Source organism: Neofelis nebulosa, chromosome 9 (assembly GCF_028018385.1).
Source record: "Neofelis nebulosa isolate mNeoNeb1 chromosome 9, mNeoNeb1.pri, whole genome shotgun sequence".
NCBI lineage: Eukaryota > Metazoa > Chordata > Mammalia > Carnivora > Felidae > Neofelis > Neofelis nebulosa.
The window spans coordinates 61,174,946-61,200,174 of record NC_080790.1 but is presented as its reverse complement, the minus strand read 5'-3'; the positions used below and the strand labels follow the sequence as shown (position 1 = coordinate 61,200,174).

The window sequence follows — 25,229 nt, the reverse complement described above, 5'->3', positions numbered from 1 at the left end:
TATAGGCTAGGCATTACACACTATTGGTTTAAAAAAAAAAAAAAAAAAAAAAAAAAAGGAAAAAACCCAGACTTTGTTTTATAGAAATGTCCCTTGACTTACCTTATCGTGACCTATACAATCAACTAAAATCAAATCAAATCTGTTAAACAGTGGTTCACATGGATTTCTAAGATTTCTGACACCATTTCAAAGAATTACCAGCTGCAACTAATGAAAAATTCTCCTGAGCAGTTTTCTCATCTTAGAAATAACACTAGTTATACCTATAAATGCAAAATGGTTTTTCTATAGCACAGAGCATTACAAATTATGAACATATGCCAACTAGACAGTGATAAAGAAATGTATTCACTATACCTTATAAATTAATGTGCTGATTAACTTGGTCTCAAAAATATATCCCAGTGGAATCCAATTAAGAAATCTGAGCAATGTTTCCAAAGTTGCATGTACAAGTGGAGCATTTTGGGAATTTTCCTATTAATGAAAACATACCTGGTAAATAATCCTCTTCCTATAATTAACTGTTACTTAAAAAATGAAATCAAAAGCACTTACCATCACAAACTGACACAGCTGGAAAATTTGCGAGAATTCATTGCACATGCTAAAAGAAAAAAGTAAACTGTTTAGAAGACACAAATACTATAATTATTTACATAGTAAGAAAATTACTAAAAATGTCACCAATCTGGTCGCTAAAAATTTGAGTCACTTCTATTTAAACACAAATATCAATAACTTCATCAAAAGCTACAAAAGTTACTAAAACTACATGTAGTATCACTCTTTCAAAGCTTACCCATAAAGAATACTATAAAGAGCACATAATTTGATTTTGTGGAGATTTTTGTCTTCCTCTAATGTGAGTAATTTCAATCCATCTGGTCTTTTTAGTGATTTTTTTTTATTTTTAAAAAATTGTTTATTTTGAGGAGTGGGGGAGGGAATGCGAGGGGGGCAGTGAGAGAGACAGAGAGGGAGAGAGAATCCCAAGCAGGTTCTGTACTGTCAGCAACAAGAGGCTGACACAGGGCTCAGTCCCATGAACCATGAAACCATGATCTGAGCTGAAAACAAAGAATTGGGTGCTTAACCAACTGAGCCACCCAGGCGCCCCTAAGATTTTATTTAAGTAATCTGTATACCCAACGTGAGATGTGAACTTACAACCCTAAGATCAAGAAGAGTCGCATGCTCTACTGACTGACCCAGCCAAGCACCCAAAATCAATCTTTTAAATCAAGATAGTTGAAACAAAACTCTGCAAAATAAGAGGGGTGGCATTATATACATGTATCCTAAATCCTAAAATATGCTTATACACCAAAACAGAGACAAACTTGTGAAGTCTGAAGCTAGTTTGAATATATAAATGTGAAATACTGCTGTGCCCTACCGACGAGAACAAATTTTTATCACTAAGTGAAAAAATAAAGTGGCCTGCTTCCCAGGACACAGGACTGGTAACAATTCAGTTGACATTTGGACCCAAGTCATTTCCTTGAATTATATTTAGTCACCATGTAAAAACAGATCCCAAAGGTTTCTAGAAACTCCACACCTATACTCCTTTTGCATGAGATGTATGAAGTTATTTTGCTGGGACAATGAAGTATGACATCTTATCTTTATCATCACACATAATTTTTCAAGGCTCCAGATTTAGAATTATTAGGTCCATTCTAGGACTATTTACATTTGTACACAAAAACAAAAGTAATTTAACATATTTACAATCTCAAAAATTTATAATCTACCTCCAAATTCCTGGACATCCTTTCAGAAAAGCTTAAATTCTAAAGCAAAATAATTACTTGCCTGTCTTTTAAATGCTTAGCTTTCACTTGAGTTATTTGTCCACTAGAGAAATCAAACACTTCTTCACTCAAGAGTTTAAGAATCACCATATTATTCTGACAGAGACTTTCACTAGTCCTACTTGCTCCAACAATGTCACTGATAAAAGTTGGCCAGTGTTTTGGCCATTCTTGTTTCAGTATCTGAAATAAGATAGGAAATGTTAATTTCATTTTACTTCTCAATGGCAGATAAAGCAAGAGTGAATAACAACCACTTTTCATTTTTTCCCCCTTGAAATGTGCCAGCCTCTATAGAATCAACTAGATAAAGTATAACATAAAGTATAGCACAGATAAAGTTTTTGGCTTCAAATGCCGAGGACTCCTCTCAGTTTTCCCAATTGGTCTAGTCTGGTTCCTTTTTCTTTTTTAATGAAAGATTTTAAGCAATCTGTACACCTAACGTAGGGCATGAACTCATAACCCCAAGATCAAGAGATGCATGCTTGCGTGTTCCACCAACTGACCCAGCCAGGTACCCTGGTCTAGTCGGTTCTAATACGCATGCATATCAATACAACCTGGATACACACGTACATATTATCCTAGTAGATATAAAGATCTAACTCTAAGCAGTAAAAACATGATGGGCAGAGAGGCTCATTTTCTCATATAAATTTGGAAGGCAGCATTATAATTGGGGATGGACTCATCTTTGACCAAAGTCTAATGAACTGCATTACATTTTGAAGTCTATACTATATATTATGCACACTAGGATTTTCCCAACCAGATATTCCATATAGTACCTGTTACTATAAGAGGTAACTAACTTCTTTGTACTTCTCTCCATCCCAAAGATAGGCTGACAACAAAAAGTCCCCAGGATAAAAGGGTAACTTAATGAAAACCCAAATGTTTTCATCACTTACTAAATGGGAAAATCTGTATTTTTTCCTCACACACCAATTAATGTTCTCAGGAAAATTTTTGCAGTATTATAAAAAATATGTAAATACAAAATTCAAAAGTGAGATTATTAGAGAAGTTTGAAAAACAGACTAGGTGTAGAGATCGGTTTAAGGAATGTTGAATTCAAAAGCAATGATTTATGAATTAAAATGGAGACAGATGACATGGAAAAAAGGTATGCAAAGGAACAGGCAAATGAAAAAACTGTAATGGGTCTGATCCATACTGGAGCCATAGAAGTGATGAACTTACAGTATATAAAGTTTCCAACCATAGCAAAATTACAATTTCAAATGCAAAAACAGATTATAGTTATTGTAAAAACTATTACTTTAAGATGTTAGTCTAGCTATTTGACAAAGTAGGTTTGAATATTTTGTTCCAGTAATCAGCCTAACTGAAGCATTAATTATTCTATGGAAAACAGTAAATCAAGTAAAAGCTTACCTGAACAAGAATCATATTTAATTTTCCAATATACACCTTTTCCTTCTAAGAAAAGAAAAAAGTTTAATTAAATGAATGTCTAAAATAATAGTAAGAACACAAGCAAAGGAATTCCTCTGAAAAAAATGAATGCAGATCTACTGTAAATGATTGTACATATATGTTTGTATGTCTGTGACAGGAGGAGATTTAAGCTGAAGATTCATTATTTAAATGATTTTAAATTCTCACACTAATTTCCAAAAATGGTCTTACCTCTACACAAGTTGGGTCAGATGACGTCTTGATAATGAGGCCAACAACGTATTTTTTAATTCCTATTAAAAAAAAATATTCAACACTTTCATAGCACGCCAATAAATCATCAGTAACAAAAAACCGAGGAAGGGGAAGATAAAAGGTCAGATAATAAACCCCAATCCCATCAGAAATATTTACATTTTTGAATGATGTCCATCATTTTTGTGTACTACCCTTTAAATTTTAACTTTTGTTAACTTTACCACATGTATAGGTTTAACAACTACAGATTATATTCTAAAATATTCTTTAATGCTGTATCAGTCAACATGTAATTACAAAAAAAACCCCACCAGGGATTAATTTGTTGTTCATTTAAATAAACAAACTTCTTTTTATAAGGTTAAAACTACAAAACCCCTGAAAAGCATTCTAAGTAAGTTTATTGAAAATATATTTTTTTGAAAAAAATTTTTTAACATTTATTTTTGAGACCGAGAGAGACAGAGCATGAACAGGGGAGGGTCAGAGAGAAAGGGAGACACAGAATCTGAAACAGGCTCCAGGCTCTGAGCTGTCAGCACAGAGCCCGACGCGGGGCTCGAACTCACAGACTCAAACTCAAGGACCACGAGATCATGACCTGAGCTGAAGTCCGATGCTTAACTGACTGAGCCACCCAGGCGCCCCTATTGAAAATATTTCTAAATCAAGATTAGATGTTGTTTCCCTTTTCAAATTTAATTGTAACATTAAGGTATTCCTAGAAACTTTTTATTTTGAGAGAAATACACCTGAGCAGGGGAGGGGCAGAGAATCCCAAAGCAGGTTCCGCACTGTCTGTCCAGAGCCTGACATAGGGCTTGATTTCACCAACTGGGAGATCGTGACCTGAGCTGAAATCAAAAGTTGGATACTTAACCGACTGAGCCACCCAGGCTCCTGAGGTGGAAATGATTTTAACTTGTCCCCTCCACTACAATACACAAGAATTAAGGAGAAAGCTTTGTTTATAATGTTATTTACTTAAGGATATCTTAATAGTACAACCTATTCTTTAAACAACAAAGACTTCTTGCCTGTGATTTTAATTCACATCATTCAAAATTTACAGAACATCTATTATAAGTTCCCTTCAGTTTTAAAATTACACAGTGCTCCTACATCAATACATCCAATGGGTTTGAGAGGTAGGACCCTTAAATAAACAAATTATGATTTCCTACCATATAAAAACTATTCTCACATTTAATTTAGGCTTTGGTACCAAACGATCATCATCTTTGACAGCTATCTGACCTTTGAAAATACAGTTCAAGAGCTTCTGGAACTAAGTTGCCCCAAGCTTTATGCAACAAATTTGGAACTCAGGGAGAGGGGATTTGCTAAGAAATTTACCCATAATATTAAGCAGGAAATACAGCTGACATGAAGGCAGTAAAATGCTGATTTGATTGTAAAATCATCTCAATACTTCATGTGCTGAAGTATTAAATTTATTCCATTTGTTCCTCCATTTTCTTTCATATTCCAAGCAACTAAACATTAAAATACACTAATTATGTAAATAATTTCCTTATTGTAAAAAAACTACTAGTACAATAAAGTCACACGAGAGCCATTTATCAACTGAAAATGTAATGTTAAATGGTATCAATATTCACAGATTAAGAGACATTTAAAAAACTGTTTGGTAAGTGCCAAAAATTTGTTATATACAATCTAATATAAACTATCTCATTTATGTTTTTATTTTTTTTTAAAAAATTTTTTTTCAACGTTTTTTATTTATTTTTGGGACAGAGAGAGACAGAGCATGAATGGGGGAGGGGCAGAGAGAGAGGGAGACACAGAATCGGAAACAGGCTCCAGGCTCCGAGCCATCAGCCCAGAGCCTGACGCGGGGCTCGAACTCACAGACCGCGAGATCGTGACCTGGCTGAAGTCGGACGCTTAACCGACTGCGCCACCCAGGCGCCCCTCATTTATGTTTTTAATAAAGTTTTTTAATGTTTGTTCATTTTTGAGACACACACACACACACACACTCTGAACCAGGCTCCAGGCTCTGAGCTGTCAGCACAGCTGACATGGGGCTTGAACCCACAAACCATGAGATCATGACCTGAGCTGAAGTCGGGATTCTCAACCAACTGAGCCACCCAGGCACTCTTCATTTACATTTTTAAAAGCTAGTTCTACCCTAGGCAAAGACCACAATACTAAATGCTGCAGACAAAATCTATCAATTAATGCTAAAAAAAGAATGGGAAAACCTTTCAGAAAAAATAAGATACCAGTGTGATCTCAATTATCCCAAGATCGTTTTCAAGGAAAAAACCCAGTCATTTTGTTAAAAAAACAGCAGGAACCACCATAACCAGATAATAAATGTTAATAATAAATAAATGTACTAGCATTACATACCCTGTCTTGGTGGACTGAGGACACAACACCATTATTCTTAAAAAAATTTTATTGTTTTATTTATTTTTGAGAGAGAGACAGCATGAGTGTGGAAGGGACAGAGAGAGAGAGAGGGAGCCACAGAATCCAAAGCAGACTCCAGGCTTTGAGCTGTCAGCACAGAGCCAGACGCAGGGCTCGAACCCATGAACTGTGAGATCATGACCCTAAGCCAACATCTGATGCCCAACCGACTGAGCCACCCAGGCACCTGGGACATACAACACCATTATGACATTCTTACCAAAAAATCATGGAACCTCCATTTAATCCCGAGGAATTAAGACAAACCTAAACTGAAATACACTCTACAAAATAAATAAATGATCAAAACTCATCAAAAAGTGTCAAAGATGTATCAAGCAAGGATTAAGAACCATCACACATAAGAACACTAAAAAAAACACACTAAGCTGTAGAACAGAAAAAGGCCTTTAGAAAAAACACGTGAAATTTAAATGGGCATAGTTCAGTTAATAGTACCGAACCAATGTTTTTTTCATGGTTTTGATAAAATTTTTTAATGTTTATTTCTGAGATAGAGACAATATTGAGCGGGGGAAGAGTACACGGTGGTGGGGGGCGGGGGACGACACAGAATCTGAAGCAACTTCCAGCCTGAGCTGTCAGCAAAGAACCTGACACGGGGCTCGAACTCACAAACTGCAAGATCATGACCTGAGCTGAAGTCGGATGCTTAACCGACTGAGCCACCCACCCAGGCACCCCCCTGCTATGGTTCTGATAATTTTATTATGGTTGCAGAAGCTTGTTAGTATTAGAATAAACCAAAGGGTATTAAGTGCATTCTATATTTTTTGGGCAACATTTCTACAGTCTAAAATTATTTTAAAACAAGAAGAAGGCTATGTGGACACAAAATCAGGTCGAGTTTTAATAAGACAGTAAAAAAAGGAAATAAGAATTGTTTTATTAACATTTATTTTCAGACTGCAACAGCACACATGAGCAGGGGAGAGGCAGAGAGAGTCCCAAGAAGGCTCTGCACTGTCACCAACCGAGCTACCCAGGTGCTCTGAGTATCAAACTTATTTTAAAACAAGTGCTTCGGTACATGAATCATTTATTGTAACAACCATACATCAGTTTTAAAAAACAAGCTAGGTGCGCACCTGTGTGGCTCAGTTGATTAAATATCCAACTCGATTTCAGCTCAGGTCATGATTTCAGAGTCTTGTGAGTTCAAGCCCAGTGTAGAGCTCTGTGCTGACAGCATGGAGCCTGCTTGAAATCCTCTCTCTCTCCCTCCCTCCCTCCTCCCCAGTGTTCTCTCTCAAAATAAATAAACTTAAAAAAAAAAAAAAAAAAAAAAAAAAAAAAAAAAAAAAAGCTAAATTTTACCAATTATTTAGGCTAACCCACAAAACAATCCCACATATCCTTAGTGTCCAGAAGATTTAACCAAAACGTAAATATGGTATCACTGGTCCTTCTGTTCTTTACATAAATACTACTACTAAGGCATCTTTAAAAAATTAAATGACAATTCTAAAAAAATATGAATAACAATAAACATCCCTCTGAATCCTCTTAACACAGGAAACAGCCTAAAAACAGAAATATATTGCCTTCTCTCTGTTAAAGGAGAGACAATACCATATAATGAGATTTAGTAGTTTTCTTCTTAATCCGCCATAAGAAATGAAACAATGTCTAAAACCACTATTGCTGCCTCTATTTGGAACACATATCTGTTTGGAGGCTTTTCTCAGCCTCAGGGAACAGTAAAATAGGATCAAATAGATCCTTCAACTCTTCTGTTAGCAATTAAATCAATTAAGTATCTTCTCCCTGTTTTCAGAGGTCTGAGGTTCACCTGTAGATGAAGCAAAGCGTAAATGATGAAAATAGTAGGAAAACAAAAATGGAAATTTCTCACAGACAATATAATATTAATTTAATTTAATGTCACTCTGAAATGACAGTACTTCAATCCCTTCAGAACACCGGAACAATGCCTTTTCTGATCAAGTAGTGCTACACACAAAGTGTCTGGAATCTCCTATTGCTAGGTACAAAGCTTATTTCATCAAGTACTCTAACTTCTTCCCCAAGTACATTCCATGGCTTACCCAAAATTTAAAAAAGCAGCTCAAAGAGGAGGAGTTTTACAACTGTAAATAAATAGCACAATGGAGCGCCTAGGTGGCTGAGTTAAGTGTCCGACTCTTGGTTTTGGCTCAGGCCATGATCTCACGGTTCTGTGAGTTAGGGCCCCAAGTCAGGCTCTACACTGGCATTGTGGAACTTGCTTGGGATTCTCTCTCTGGCCCTCTGCCACTCGCATGGTCTCTGTCTCTCTCAAGTAAGCTTAAAAAAAAAAAAAAACAACTTTTAAATAAAAACTAAAGAAATAGTGCAATGACATCGTGCTTATCAAGGCAGAAAAGCCAAATGTTGACAACTATTAGAGAAGCTCAGCTTCTGAAACTTAACAGAAAATTATCTGAGATTTGACAGAAAATTATTCTCAGTGTCTTATTCTTTGTACCAAACGAATTCATGTTTGTCACGTGCAAGAGATATTCACATAATATAAATTTCTTAAAACAAGGCACTCCCTATACACATTCATATAAAACTTTATTATCTGTCAAAACCTATTAATATAAAATTGTCTGTTTCCTATCATTCAGAAAGTATATGTGAAGAACCTGGGATATTTCTTCCAGCAGCTTTCTAAGCTCCTCTTTGGGAATGAAGAAACGATAAGACACACAAATATAGATAAAATTAAAAAGTTTTTGAAAAATCAAGAACATTTCAGCACAATTATGTTCTTGTTACTATGTCATCAAGCTTTTCAAGGGATTCATAAAATCACTTTTAACAAATTTTTATCTATAGCTCCTCATTCTATTCTTCTCAATTTGAACAAAAATTCACCTCCAAAGTTTAAATTAACCTACAAAGTACTGAAGAGTGCTATTTTTTTTTAAGTGTTGCTTTTTAAAAAAGACTGGCCATGTATATTTTCTTTAAAATCTACACTAGCATAAAAATGGCAAACTAGTCCTAGAAAAGCATATTATGATGCAAAATTTCAAATCCATGTTTATGCATTTATCTCTTATAATCTATTTTCTCAAGGTAAAGAAAAATGCCTTCTGACAGTCTTATTTACAATAAACAATTGGGGTGCGTGGGTGGCTCAGTAACTTGAGTGTCGGACTTCAGTTCAGGTTATGATCTCACAGTTCATGAGTTTAAGCCCCACATTGGGCTCTGTGCTGACAGCTCAGAGCCTGGAGCCTGCTTTAGATTCTGTGTCTCCCTCCCTCTCTGCCCCTCCCCTGCTCACGCTGTGTCTGTCTCTCTCAAAAATAAACATTAAAATAAAAAAAACAAGCAATGCTAAACAGTCAACATAAACTTATTGAAAACAGAGAGCATGTCAACTTTAGCTAGTGAAAAGGTAAGATTAAAATAAACCTCATCCTGGGGCACATGAGTGGCTCAGTGGGTTAAACATCCAACTTTAGCTGAGGTCATGATCTCACAGTTTCTTAGTTCAAGCCCTGTGTCCAGGCTCTGTGCCGATTGCTTAGAGCCTGGAGGCTGCTTCAGATTCTGTGTCTCCCTCTCTCTTTGCCCCTCCCCTGCTCACACTCTCTCTCTCTCAAAAATAAACATTAGAAAATATAAAATAAACATCATCCTGCCTTAGAAGTTACACATCATCTTGCAAGCTACTTGCATCTAGGAATATCTTCCAAAAAGTGGATAATGACAGGGTAAAAGAAATCCATTACCAAACCTGAATTTCATAGAGGATTCACTAAAAACCTTTAAAATATGAGAACTTATTACTGACTACAACTTCCTGTGGGTGTCATATTCCCCTGGGAGCAAAAGCCTTACTTTTCAAAATTTACTTAAGGTTCTACCTTAGCATCCCATCTGGTCAGTGATAGATTGTCAGCAACTTTTCCACCAAATACATGATTCTACCTACTAAGAAAAATTGCATTCCTAGACAAATTATAAAATATGTTGAATAAAAAAGCTGCACATTCTGGGGGTGCATGGATTGCTCAGCTGGTGAAGCATCCAACTTTGGCCCAGGTCATGATCTTGCAGTTCCTGAGTTCGAGCCCCACAACGGGCTCTCTGCTGTCAGTGCAGAGTCTGCTTCATACCTGTCTCCCTCTCTCTCTGCACCTCCCCCACTCGTTCTATCTCAAAAATAAGTATTTAAAAAAAAAAGTTGCACATTCTGATTCCTCTTTCACAGTGGCTAATTTTTACATATTACAGAAAACAAAATCTCAACACACTATTATTATAAAAGCAAAACTACAGACAAAACTGAGTTCACCCCAGTTCCAACCACTGTGCAATACTTAAAAGTATCCAATTCCCCTTTATAAATTTATTGATGCATTATTATTTTAAGTAAACTCTACCCCAATGTGGGCCTCAAACTCACAACCCTCAAATCAAGTCATATGCTCTCCTGACTGAGCCAGTCAGGTGCCCCTCCAATTCCACTTTAAATATTTCTTTACATTCTTAAGCTCTAACAATGCAAGTTTGGTACATTTCTCCATCAGAGCCATTTTAATTGAAAGTAAGGTTCTTTCCCTGTGCCATAAATTTATCACAAATACCTGTCCATCTAACCACCAACAGTGACCATCAGAAAGACAGACACTAAAATATAGTTATCTTATCCTCTTTACACCTTCTTGTACAGATGAATCCAGAGTACGGTTCCTACTCTTCACTCAATTCAATACTTCAGATAACAAACAGCAAAATGAGAGACAGCTAAATCAATTCAAAAGTGGGAATTTTTAAAAAATTTTAATGTTTATCTTTGAGAGAGAGAATGAGAGAGAGACACTGAGTGCGAGTGGGGGAGGGACAGAGAGAGGGGAAGATACAGAATCCAAAGCAGGCTCCAGGCTCTCAGCTGCCCGCACAGAGCCCGACGCGGGGCTCAAACGCAGGAACCCCGCAAGAGCACGACCTGAGCTGAAGTCGGACGCCTAACCAACTGAGCCACCCAGGCACCCCTCAAAAGCGGGAATTCTTAACCCAGGGCTCACACAGATAAGCTAGAACGATTATTACCTGCATGTTTAGTAATTTCAGGAGGAACAAGCTGTAGGAACAATGATCACTCTTTTGTTTATTCTGACAATGAGAGAGAAAGCACAAGTGGGGAAGGGCAGAGATAGAGGAGAGAGAATCCCAAGCAGACTCTCTGCACTGCCAGTGTGGAGCCTGACATGGGGCTTGAGCTCATGAACTGAACCATGAGATCATGACCTGAGCCAAAGTCCAAAGCTTAACTGATCGAGCCACCCAGGTACCCCAGAACATCGATCACTCTTTTTTTTTTTAATTTTTTTTTTTTCAACATTTTTTATTTATTTTTGGGACAGAGAGAGACAGAGCATGAACGGGGGAGGGGCAGAGAGAGAGGGAGACACAGAATCAGAAACAGGCTCCAGGCTCCGAGCCATCAGCCCAGAGCCTGACGCGGGGCTCGAACTCACGGACCGCGAGATCGTGACCTGGCTGAAGTCGGACGCTTAACCGACTGCGCCACCCAGGCGCCCCGAACATCGATCACTCTTAAAAGGGTTTTATGGCCTCAGATATTGAACAAGAACTATAAAGGATATATAAGGAATTTAAATTTTATTACATTTATAGCATCATTATTTATAATGGGCAAAAGATGGAAACAACCCAAACATCCACCCACAGATGAACCAATAAAAATGTGGTATAGACTACAAAAGAATATTAGTCATTAAAAAAATGAAATTCAGATATCGAAGGCTGTAACATGAACAAACCTTGGAAACATGTGCTAAGTGATGTTAACCAGACACACATAAAAATGATTGTACCTACAGGAGTTACTTAGAATAAGCAATTCACAGAGACAGACAGCATAACAGTAGTTAAGTAGTTAACAGAGATTGGGGAGACAGCATAATGGGAGAGCTCATGTTTAATGGGTAGGGTTTCAATTTGGGATGAAAAAACTTTAGAGATTGATAGTGATAATGGTTGTACAATATTATGAATGTATTTACAAACACTGAACTACACACTTAAAATGGTTATGTATACTTTATGTATATTTTATCACAAAACAACCGTTTATTTAAGATTCATTGATTACAGTTGACCCTTGAACAACGTAGGTTTGGCCATACAGATCCCCTTATACGTGGGTTTTTTAGGTAAATACAGTACAGCACTGTAAATGTACTCTCCTTATGATTTTAACACTTTTCTCTAGCTTACTTTAATACAGTATAAAACACATAATATACAAAATATGTATTCATCAACTGTTATCAATGAGGCAACACACAGTAGGCTATTAGTAGTTAAATTCTGGGGGATCAAAAGTTTTGCACAGATATGTGATTGCCAGGGGGTCAGCTTCCCTAACCCCTCACACACACTGTTCACGGGTCAACTGTACTGCTAGTGAGAATGTAAAATGATACAACTATTTTGGAATATAGTTTGGCAGTTAAACATGCACCTACCATATTATCCAGCCATTCTACTCCAGCTAATCAAGTAAGTGACAGAAAGACTGGGGAGGAGGAAGGGTAAAAAAGAAGGCAATCACAAAGATGAAGACCTTGATTACAGTGGTGGTTTCATGGGTATATGCTTAAGTCAAACTTCTTATCAAATTGTATAAGTGAACAGCTTCTAGGTTTTGATAACCATCTCTTTCCTTTTGTTCCCCCTTCCCTAAGGTTAGTAGCTGCTTCCTGTGTTTACTAACATCTGAGTTACCTCAATGGCCCTCTCCTGGCCTTACCAACCCCCTCAATTCTCTGCACTAAAATCCCTTGTTTGGGAAAATGATAAACGAAACATGGTAAAATCCTTTGTGGTAAATATAGGGGACACACAAAAGTAGGTATTAAGGAGCCTAGTTAGGAAGCTACTGCAGAAATTTCAAGGTTATTTGGTGAAACGAATACATTTTTGTGGAAAGAGACTGGCGAAACACATGCTGGATGTTTATTCATACCTAGCACCTAGAAGGGCCCAGGGGCTTTATACACATTACCTTTTCTATCATATCCCAAAATGGTTGCAAAGCAGTCAAGATTCAGAGGAGTAAAATATTTTGCATAAAGATCATACTAATAATTGTACCATGGGGGCACCTGGGTGGTTCAGTCGGTTAAGTGTCCGGTTCTGGGTTTTGGCTCAGGCCACAATCTCACAGTTTGTGAGTCCAAGCCCTGGTTCAGGCTCTGCATGGGGAGCACGGAGCCTGCTTGGGATCCTTTCTCTCCTCCCCTCCTCTGCTCTCTCTCAAAATAAATAAACTTAAAACAAACAAATAAATGTACCATATGCCTCATTCCATAGGAAGGGCACTGAGTAAAAATCTTTTGGGTAACTGGATTTGTCAACTTACTCAAATTAAAACACAGAAGTACACAACTCAGGAACTTAATTGCCCAACTACCTTTAATTAAGCACCCAAACTTTCAAAATGTCCAATTATGACTTTATCACTTGGGACTACTCATAAATTGACCATGACTTTTCAACTATAGTAAGTTCTTATCTCATGAAATGAAAGGACATGTAAGCCATATGCCTTAACAGATTAAATCATGATCCTCTGGTTCATAACAAAACAAAAGAAAACAAAACATAAGGCTATCTTTATACAGATAAATTTTTTTTCCCAGGGAGGATCAAATTAGAATTTCTAATTCTAATTAGAATTTTCTAATCCAAATGCAAACATTATTTTTAAAAAAGGAGGAGGGTTAGCTGGAAAAATTCATGTTGATGTGCAGCCCAGATAATCAACATCACTAACAGTCCTAGTGTACCTTTAATTACTTCAGTGTCTAGCAACCAATCTCTTCAACAAATGGGTGTTGGGAGAACTGGACAGCTACATGCAAAAGAATGAAATTATACCCCTTTCTTATTACACCGCGCGCGCGCACACGCGCGCGCACACACACACACCTTAAAAGAGAGTTACACCTAAATATGAGACATGAATCTAAAACTCCTAGAAGAAAACATAGGCAGTAATCTCTTAGACCTAGCACAGGTGTCTCCTCAGGCAAAAGAAACAAAACCACAATTAAACTATTGGGACTACACCAAAATAAAAGAACTTTGCATAACAAAGGAAACCATCAACAAAACAAGGCAACCTACTGAATGGGAGAAGATATTTGCCAATGATCTATCCAATAAGGGGTTAACATCAAAAATACATAAAAGCCTGCAACTCAATATCAAAAAATCCCCCATATAATCTGATTAAAAATGGGCAGAGGACTTGAATAGTTATTTTTCCAAAGAAGACATACAGATGGCAAACAAACACATGAAAAGATACTCAACATCACTAATCATTAGGAAAATGCAAACCAAAACCACAATGAGAGATCATCTTACATCTGTCAGAATGGTAGAATCAAAAACACAAGAAATAATAATCCACAGCAAGGATATGGAAAAAAAAGAACCCTCTTGCATGGTTGGTAGGAATGTAAACTGGTGCAGCCACTGTGGAAAAAAGTATGTTCAGGTTCCTCAAAAACTTACATACAGAAATACTGTATGATCCAGTAATTCTACCACGGATTTACTCAAATGGAAACACAAATTCACAAGGTCTATGCACCCCTATGTTTATTGCAGCAATTAATTCCAATAGGCAAGATGCGGAAGCAACCTAAGTGCTCATCGACAGATGAATGGACAAAGATGTGGGGTTAAATACACACACACACAAAGGATTATTACTCAGCCACAAAAAAGAATGAGTTCTTGAAGGTATAATGCTAAGTGAACTAAGTCAGAAAAGGACAAAATACCATATGATTTAATTTATATGCAGAACCTAAGGAACAAAATAAAACAACAAAACAAAGCAGAAACATACCCATATATAAAGAGAAAACTAGTGCTACCTAGAGGACAGATGGTTACACGGAAGCAAAAGGGGTAAAGGGGTGAAGGGGTGGGGCATCTGGGTGGCTCAGTTGGTTAAACGTCTGACTTCAGCTCAGGTCATGATCTTGCGGTTCGTGAGTTTAAGCCCCGCGTCAGGCTCTATGTTGACAGCTGAGAGCCTGGAGTTGCTTCAGATTCTGTGTCTCCCTCTCTCTCTGCCCCTCCTCTGCTCATGCTCTCTCTCAAAAATGAAGAATAAAACACTAAAAAAAAGGGGGGGGGGCGCTGAAGGGGATGTACAGGTTTCCAGTATGGAAGGAATAAATCATGGGGATGAAAGGTACAGCATAGAAAATACAGTCAATGATATTATAACAGCATTGTATGGTGACAAATGGAAGCTACAATTATGGTGAGCATGGCATTACATTGTACACCTGAAACTGTGTGTCAATTTTACTTCAATAAAAAAATTTTAATTGAAACAAAAATTCTCTGGGGCGCCTGGGTGGCTCAGTCAGTTAGGCATCCAGCTGTTGATTTTGGTTCAGGTCATGATCTCATGGTTGTTGAGACTGAGCCCCGTGTCAGTCTCTGTGGGTTCTGCACTGACAGCACGGAGCCTGCTTGGGGAATTCTCTCTCTCTACCCCTCCATAGCTCAGGCACTCTCTCTCTCAAAACAAACAAACATAAACAAAAAAAACTAGTTTGGAAAAATGTAGAAGTTATTTTGGCTTGCTGTCTGTGCAAATGTTTTCTTCCTTTAAAATACTGCCATTTACATGAAGGAGAGGTTTAAAGGACTCAACCTGATCATCATCCCCTTCTTTTATAGTGAGAGTAGCACTCATTATATATACCTTATTTAACTTTTCTATATCTTCACAACTACTGCATGTTGGTATAGGGATACATTTACATAGACTTAATACCAACTAATGCTTTGTACTAAGCAGAAACACAATATATGTGCTAGGTAAATAAATATATATGTTAAGGAAGATGGACAAGGAATAGCTACCAAGTGGAGACAACAGCTTTAAAAAACATGACAGTTGTAGATAAAAAGAATATACATTATTTTGGGGGTTACACAAACTTATTCCCAATACTTAAGTTACTTAAAGATGAAATAAAAGTAACATTCAGAAAACTTAGTGTACTTTGGGGGATAAGAAAGCTTAAGATTGGAGACCCTACCAGGATTGACAACGTTTAAATTAATTATAAAATTCAGAGAGTACTGAATTTCCCCCCCAATGTTTCACTTTAAAAACACGATCACACTAAATGCATCATGCAAAGTTGTTGTTGCCTATTTAAATTTGGAATTCACATTCTCTGGGAGGCACATTACATGCTCTTCCAACAAGCCTGTGAAAGATCCTAGAAGTTATACCACTTTTTCCTCCATGTAATGACCTCACTGACAATGGTAACCATCATGTGAGTGGTTTTTATAAAGTTTAGATCCCACTTAATCGTTATCATTAGTCTTTAAGAGAAATACCAGGGGAAAGGGGATTCTGATAAATCTTTATTATTTTAGAGAGCACACATGCAAGGGGGGGCAGAGGGAGAGGTTTTTTATTTTATTTATTCAATTAGAGAGTGAGCATGAGTGGGGAGGGGTAGAGAGAGGGGGAGAGAATCCCAAGCAGGCTCGGCACTGTCAGTGCAGACCCCAACATGGGGCTCCAACTCATGAACTGTCAGATCACAATCTGAGCCAAAATCAAGAGTCAGACACTTAACTGACTGAGCCACCCAGGAACCTTGGGAGAGAGAATCTTAAGCAGGCTCCATGCTCAATGCAGAGCCCAACTCCAGGGTCCATCCCATGATTCTGGGATCATGTCTTGAGCCAAAACTGTCAAATGCTCAACTGACTAAGCCAACCATGTGCCCCTGATAAATCGTTTTATAGATAATAGCTGACCTTTGAACAACACAGGCTTGAAGTGGATGGGTCCATTCATATGTGCATTTAAAAAATTATATACAGTATAATACTGTAAATATATATTCACTTCAATTTTCTTAATAATATTCTTTTGTCTAGAAATGTTACAGGCAGAATAATCACCATGTCTCTCTCCAGTTTCTTCAAACATGACAGGTTTTCAAAAGTAAACAGTTTTACACACCCTGGAGTATGTGCACATCTGACACACATAAACATGAGAAGCACTGGGACTTTATGATAAAAACCAAAACTTACTACTGCTCTCATTCATGCAGAAGCAGTCAAATCCTCAGGGAACCCTTTAGCCTCCAATTTTTTCATGGAGAAATTTTTTCATGGAGAACCATGATCAGCTAGTATCATTATAAATTGTTTCATTTTAAAGTCAGAAAAATGTCGAAGAATCATCTAGTGCAATCCTTATGTGGTAAGAGGCAGAGGACTATGTGTTTAGAAACAAAAGAGGGACTTAACAGCAGCAAAGGAACGAGAAGTGCTCCGAAGATCCCTAAAGGGCAGTGACGAGATATGAAGGATCTATTTGGTCCAAACAAACTGGACTTACTAACTTCTGAGAAGGTCACACAACATGATCTAAAATAGTTTCAACCCCAAATAAAATATTTAAAAAAATAGGAACCTTTTTTTGAAGACAGTATTTCCCCCTGTACTCTCATTCTTACTCTATGGCTTATGGTACATTAAGGACACTGCCATTAAAAACTGTCTTATTCACCTATAAACATGCCAGAAAGATGTCAGGTTTCTAGAGAAAGACCAGCTGAGTAAATCCAGGTCATTATTCCACCATAAAAAAGACATGAAAAAGCAAGTGAAAAAAGACATATTAAAGATCAACAGTCCAAGACAGGAGACTGGTTTTAATAGAAAAAACTGCCACCAGTAGTAGCATACTCCCCATTATAAAGTTCAGGCTTGTACTTATATATTTTTCAGAGGTTAACAAGGGATCTAAAGTAGGTAACAGAGGCAGTATATGAAAACTGGAAGTAACTACATCAATATACTCCAAGAGATTAAGCTTGCCCCAAGTTTCTTAAACAGGACTGTTACTGAGACAGTACAAAGGCAAAAGTTAAATATGAATAGCAAGCATCATCACATCCTAATTTTCTTTTCTTTCCTTAAGTTAGAAGTCCATATCTTCTAGCGCTCGCCCAGAATTTCCAAGGTAAAGCCTTGTGACTTTTAAAATTTCGTTTTTCCTTTGTTTTTACAGTACTTATCACTGGTCAGTTACCATTTGGCAAACTTAAACCCATGTATAAGAACACACATTCAAATTTCACTCACTTCAAACATGGTCCCAATTAACTAGAAGTTGATATATACTTTTTATCACGGTACTTATTGTAAACAGTTCAACCGCTTTGGCCTCCTCTTTCCCCCAAAAGGTAAACTAATTCCTCCCCCTGCTTTGCTACATGACGAAAGCCATAATCTCCATTAAAGCATAATAACTACTAAAGATTTAACAATCCCCCATCTGATATTCAACTATAATACAAATGCCAAAAATAATAAAATTCTGGATTTACAATTCTTCAAAGCATTTTCCTACCTTCACACTGGTTCCTCGGAAGAATCTTCCATCTTGTTTTTATCACATTTTCCAAAATTTGTAGTCCATAATACTGAAAATTGGAGAATAGAACCATGTGAACATATTGCTATAAGACTGGCAATTTTCAGGATTCACAAATGGACAGACATTCACACATTTACATCTAAAGTTTCAAAAACATTATGCTACCAAGTTTAATTACATATATTAAACAAGGATCTATTCACCCATATACTGAGTTTTCATGCATTTTCCTCATTTTATTGTTTACTACTCTATTTAATGTCCTGCTGTTTATACATGCTCACACCAGGAGGAAGAACCAAATAAAAAGCCCTTTAGCAGCCAAATGGGCTTATCTGTAGAAGGAAAAGTAGCAGCCAGATATGAATTCACAGCATAAATGACTGCTCATAGGCTCACGTACTTTAACACGACCAGGCTCCTAAGAATTTAGCAGCTTGGATGCTCTCAAGCTCCCTACCATCCTCTAGGAGTTGTAAGCTCTTGGCCAAGTATTAAAGTATTGTCACAGATACTTTTTATAGAAAGTGTTTACAAACATCACTGGTGTGTTACTTAAGGAGCAGCAAGACAGCCCAAGGGTTTAATTTTCAATTTTAATCCCACCCTTACAGTTGCTATTTCTACTAATTTAAAGATAAACTTTTGTGCACAGTCAAAAATAATACACAAACGCATGTTGCAATCTGTATTTATCTTTCAGGTATTCCTTCCTAAATATAAAAGTCATTACTAAAAATATAAGTAAGTTAATAAATACAGATACCACTTTCAAGCCATTTTGTCCCTCCTGCTCATTACTCACTCTAAATAGTCAACAATGTTCACAACAATTTATAATGCTATACAAGTTACTACACAAAATTATTACCATGACCAATTAGTGTGGATAGACAGGAGGAAGAAAAGGGACCAAACTGTTGTGGTACGTCTCAACTGGTTGAATTAGGGAAGAATTAGTTATAATACCTGAAAGATAAACTCATTCATATATAGACATATAACCTCAGATTGCAAGTTTTGGCTGAGAATAAGAGTTCATCTTTAAAATGGTTAGTCATCACACAATAAAATAGGAGCATTAGTATTTCAACCAAAGGGATCATGTGAATGCTAATTTTATCCAAAGCACAATATAGACTGTCCCAAACTACATTGTGCTCAAATAGTAAACGTTTTTGCTGTTTTCTTTCTTTTTAACATTTCATACTTTTCAAGAAAATTTTGCCATTTCAACTAAAATCCTACATTTGCAGAACATTCCTTAAAAAGACTTCTAAAATAAAAAAGCCAAAGCAAAATTCTGAAATTACAAATTTGATACCATTAAAGGGTTTCATAATCAGCAGTAAATAGGGAAACTTTCTATCCTGTTCATTTATAATTCCTTTATAGGTCTAGACCTCAGAAAAATAGGCAAAAAAAGGTGACGTTCTGACTGAAATTTTAAATTAACTTTTAAGAACATACTACCCTAAAAACTTTAATTTTCTAGATACGAAATCAGACTGTCAACGTTTTGCTAAGTCAAAACAATGCACTTCTTACTACATGGAATATTGTTAATTCTCAAGCAATTAAAAAGATCTTTAAAAAACTAAAAATCCACCATAAATATACCAGGAAGAAGCAAAATCTCTTAACTTTGTCCTATTCAGCCCATATTTTCCAGCTTACACTTTTTAATTGAAGGCTATTACCCTGCTTCCTTTATGTTTGCTACTTTGTTCCCTAAGTTACCTATTTACTAACCTCTAAGTCCTTTCCCCAACTGTAAAAAGAAAGCATAAGCTTGCAGAGGATACAATTCATATTTTCCTCATTCTGCCCTCCTGGCTGAAGCAGTTAAGCCCAATAAAAGCTTTCACAAGTCAAAGGGATACAAAGATCATCATAATATCCCAAAACCGAATCTCTCCTAGACCTTAAGACTCTACATATGAAGAGAACCCACATTTTTTTTGAAATAAGAGTATTTTGATTAAAAATCTTAAGTGTTAGCCGAATCTGGGGGCCAATAGTAAAAGACTACTTTGGACATACTGATAAATAATCCAAACATCATTCAAAAGAATTATTTACGTATCTGCATCACATCTCAGGACCTGAGAAATCCACTGCTGAGTTATGAAGATGAGGGACAGATAACAGCAAAGACTAAATGAAAAAATAAATGCATGAAATGATCCCTATGGTAGAAATTTCTACTGAGCCCTTAGAAATACTTATTTTATGCATTGAATTCCCCTTTCCCCTCCCACCGCCCATGAAACAAAAACAATTGATGAACAGAATTCAGTTAAAGGGAATCAAAAGGGTAGACCTTGTGGAGGCCTGCCGTCAAAGCCTAGCTGTGTCAGTTGCACAGGAAGACACCCCTTTTCTTCCTATTACAAGCAATCAACATAATGGAACATTATGATTAATATCAGGTAGTGTTAACATCTTTAAAGAAAAAAAAATGATTGCATAAAAGCCAAATGTCATAGTGCATAAATTTAGCACCAAATCATTTGTAATTTATGTAAATTGAAGAATTCTTTACCTGTTGCTTTCTTTCTGTTCCTCTAATCATCTCATTTTTCACAAGACAAATTTGAGTTTTTAAAAATACTGTTGATAAATCAACTTAAACATTAGTAATGTCTGTCAGTATAAAAAGCAAAATTTACCAGGCAAGCAAACAGGCAAACACTATTATGTTACTTAAGGTTAGCACTTTGAGGAAGTTCTGGACTGTATTTTTGCTCTAAAATTTACAAGATGTCAAAACTAATCAATATTTTAAAACTGTTAATTAATACAGTCTGATTTCAGAAACAGATGTGAAAATGGCTATTTTCTGTTTTAACACAATGTATACCAAGTGGAAATCTTGTGTGTATTAAACAGAATGCCATGCATGGTATTTTATTACTTCAAGGCAGTTTAAAGAGAAGTGTGAATCATCAAGCCTAAAACAGTCAAAACACATTTTGATCAACCCTTCTGTTCAAACTAGGAAAAAAGGACCCAAATTATAACATTTTTCAATTGCAAATAAAAACTGAGTGCTGTCCCATTAAGAGCATTGCTACCATGGAGCAGGGTTTTATTGCTGCCCACACAACTTCGTGTTGGAGGTGCCTAACCTGTATTATATTGATTACTTGCCCAAAATTCCTCTGATGTTATGTTTCATATCTGAATAACATCCAGAATTTATGCTACTTAGATCTGTATACATATTCTAAAAACAAAAACAAAAACCAACCAAAAAAAAGCCACCTTGCATTCTAGTCCCAATTACAAAACTTCATTCATAATTCTTAGGACTATTTGCAAGAATTAATTCTATGTTTAAGACTAAATTTTGAAATAAGTTAACAATATTAAATGTTTGAGATAACAAACACTAATACTAAAAATGAGATACCTTCCTCAAAGTTTATGACTGGAAGAAAAGAAGAAATAATGGATTTTAAAACCACCACTTGCTTACTTTCGTGTTCATATTCTGTGAAAATTCCAAAATTGTGTCGACTCTTGTCCATGCATCAGGATGCTCCTTTAAATGTGTCAGTACTTCTTGAGCCATTCTTTGCTAAAATATTACATGAAAATAATTTTAAGCTCACTTGTTCTTTTTAATCATTCATTAAAATGGTACCGAGCAAGGCACAAATCCCAATGGGACAGTGACTCTATTAACTTTCTGAAACACAAGAAATTAATGAGTCCATATACAAATAAATATGTCCATTATCACTCTTAAAATCCAATTTCTTTTTTTAAAATTAATTCATTTATTTTGAGAGGGGATGGGGGAAGGGAGAGGGAGAATCCCAAGCCGGCTCAGCGCTGTCGGCACAGAGCCCAATGTGGGGCTTGAACTCACAAAGCAAACCATGAGATCATGACCTGAGCAGAACTGAACCACCTAGTCATCTCAAATTTCAGTTTAAAATGGGAATATTCACCCCTTTGAAACAATAGGTTTTTTTTTTTGCAATCTACTTTATTTGGTATCCTCAAAACGGATCTTAAGTTCAACCAATGCTAACAAAGACTAATGTAAATGAGTTCTCAGCATTTACAATCAACCAAAAGCAAACATAAAAATTCAGATACTTAAATAAACTATGTAATGGTACACTCTGCCTTACAAGTTACCAAGATACCTCTAACAAACTTTACTATAAAAATAGATCTCATAGGAAGACTGAAAAAAACTAGGTCTAAGTAAGGCCACAAACCTCAAATACCTGTAGATATATATAAAACATGAAGATCCTTAAACCCTTTTTAAAAAGTCTAAGTTTATGGTAAATACATCTGTTTTACACTCTCTCAAATTCCTCTAAATGTCATATTAAATCCGAGCTTATTTCAAAAACTTCGTTTTATTGTCTTTAAAATACAAACCCAGAAATAGTAAAAACCTAGTATATAGCCATGATCTAGAATAAATACTGACATTTTGTTTTACTTGTATCTGTTTTTCTTTTAAATGTAGAAGATCTAAAACTTTTGGCAATCACCTTTATATCTTTCTCCAATGCCATTTCTTTCCTTTGTTCCTTCTGTAGAGGTAATCACTTTCATGAATTTGGGGTCTTTTTCTGTCCATGTCTTCACAGCATGCGTATAAATTTCATAAACAATACAGTTGTGTGGTCACTAAATTTTACATAAATAACATACTATAAAAATCCTACAATTTGTTCTTTTCATTTGACACTTTCCTTCAGTTTTATTGCAAGGTATGACTGACAATGGAGTTTGAGATCTCGCCATATTGATACTATGTATCTTCATTTTAATCATTATAGTTTTTCAGGAGATGAATACATTTTACCAAAGGCTGTTAATTCTGATTTTTTTTTCAAGAAGAGCTTAATCTTTTGACCTTTAAAGGCAGTTTTGTAGCTCAACTGGATCCTCCCTAATTACCTCTTACCTGTTTCTAACACATGAAATCAAAAAGTTTGATGGCTTTAGAATGTCAATTACTGGGGCGCCTGGGTGGCTCAGTCGGTTGGGCGTCCGACTTCGGCTCAGGTCATGATCTCACGGTCTGTGGGTTCAAGCCCCACATCGGGCTCTGTGCTGACAGCTCAGAGCCTGGAGCCTGTTTCCAATGCTGTGTCTCCCTCTCTCTCTGCCCCTCCCCCACTCTCACTTTGTCTCACTCTGTCTCTCAAAAATAAATAAATATTAAAAAAAAAAAAAAAAGAATGTCAATTACCTTTTTGTCAGATTGATTCAACTTGGTTAAGAGTTTATAAGCAGACATCAAAAAGGGGAAAAGAAGCCTTCCAATTGGAACCTTCTCTGACCAACACCTCATAATCTTCTTTAACTTAGCTTTTATTCAAACTTACAGAAGAAAAAAAATCATGCTCCTTATTTTGGCTTTAATGTTAAGCATTATTTTCCTGAGGTAGCAAATACAGTGATTTTCCCTACCGCCCAATCAGCAATAGACACTGCTTACTGTTTAGAAGAACTGAGAAATATACACCCAACTATGTTAAGTAGTGGTTTTGCACCTTGACACCACCACCAGAACTACCACGTAACTTGGAAGGAAAACCAGTTGCCTGGGTTCCAACCTAAAAATATACATTGGGTTAGAGCCAGAGTATAAATTCTTATTATGTAAGTATTTTGGATCTGACTTCATTAAGGGACTAATAGTTTTATGGAGTTATAATTATGCTATATGATGACAAAAAGCTAAAAGAATAGTGAACTGAGTTATCTAGGGCCAAAGCACACTTTAGAAATGTTTTGATTCTCTCCCTGAGAGCATCTAACTAGATCTATTCATTTCTAACTAGTTATAGTCTTGCACATAAAATAGTAACAAATATCAAGAGAATAAGAATACCAAAGATCCATGCCTAATAATATTTTGTTAAGATACTGTCAGAACTTTTGAAGTGATGACCATTGTGCACGTAGTGAATACTCCCTACACTACTAACCATTCATTAAAACTCTGCATAAATCATGTCCCTTCCTTTTAGTGGTCATTTTACTCTCTGAAGTTATTTCTAGTATTTGCATCTTAGGGTCTTAATTTTGCCCCAACCACACTATCCTTCTATATTTTTTTATTAAGTTAAAACTCCAAAAGGAGCTAAAAAAGAAAAAGGCAACTAAAGGAAGAGAAAATTTGTTATCTCCCTGTTACTTACTGAATGGTGAAAGTATTTTAGTTGCTAAGCAATAGACTGAGTTCAAGTCACCTCACACAATACTGGAGAAAACACCCAACTCTTCTATATATCTTTTCCCCCCTGGCTGCCTAACTTGGCTAAAAATAGAAAAATACTTTTATGTAGTCCTTTAGTTGCCATTTTTTAGTACATTATTTTGAAACTGGAAAAAATTAAGAAACCTTACTGTATTTTAAAACAATGAGTTTAGGGGTGCCTGGGTGGCTCAGTCGGTTGAGTGTCCGACTTCAACTCAGGTCATGATCTCACAGTCTGTGAGTTCGAGCCCTGCGTTGGGCTCTGTGCTGACAGCTCAGAGCCTGGAGCCTACTTCAGATTCTGTGTCTCCCTCTCTCTCTCTGCCCCTCCCCTGCTCATGTTGTCTCAAAAATAAAAACGTTAAAAAAAAAAAAATTAAAAAAACAAAACAAAAACACAATGAGTTTACATCACATATGGTAAATCTTCATTATACTTCCCAAAGTACCTTTTAAATAGAATGCCTTGTAAGTATCAGGTACTGTAACAGGTGGTTTTACAAACCCCACTATCTTTGTCTTCAGTAAGTTGGTA

The 25,229-nt window shown here is 36.3% G+C and overlaps 1 protein-coding gene across 3 annotated transcripts in view; it reads right to left on the bottom strand.

The window, feature by feature from the left end:
• The window catches only part of XPO1 (exportin 1), a 46,168-nt gene that overhangs the window by 14,002 nt on the left and 6,937 nt on the right, over positions 1 to 25,229 (bottom strand). For 2 of the 3 annotated variants that reach the window (XM_058683989.1, XM_058683990.1), the window contains exons 3-9: positions 21,935 to 22,036; positions 18,427 to 18,499; positions 3,480 to 3,541; positions 3,225 to 3,269; positions 1,825 to 2,006; positions 562 to 610; positions 361 to 480 (exon numbers count right to left, since the gene is read on the bottom strand). In XM_058683989.1, coding sequence (XP_058539972.1) covers positions 361 to 480; positions 562 to 610; positions 1,825 to 2,006; positions 3,225 to 3,269; positions 3,480 to 3,541; positions 18,427 to 18,499; positions 21,935 to 22,036 — 633 coding nt within the window. Of the gene's footprint in view, positions 1 to 360; positions 481 to 561; positions 611 to 1,824; positions 2,007 to 3,224; positions 3,270 to 3,479; positions 3,542 to 18,426; positions 18,500 to 20,998; positions 21,067 to 21,934; positions 22,037 to 25,229 lie in introns of all 3 variants that reach the window. The other variant, XM_058683991.1, reaches the window with a different exon arrangement.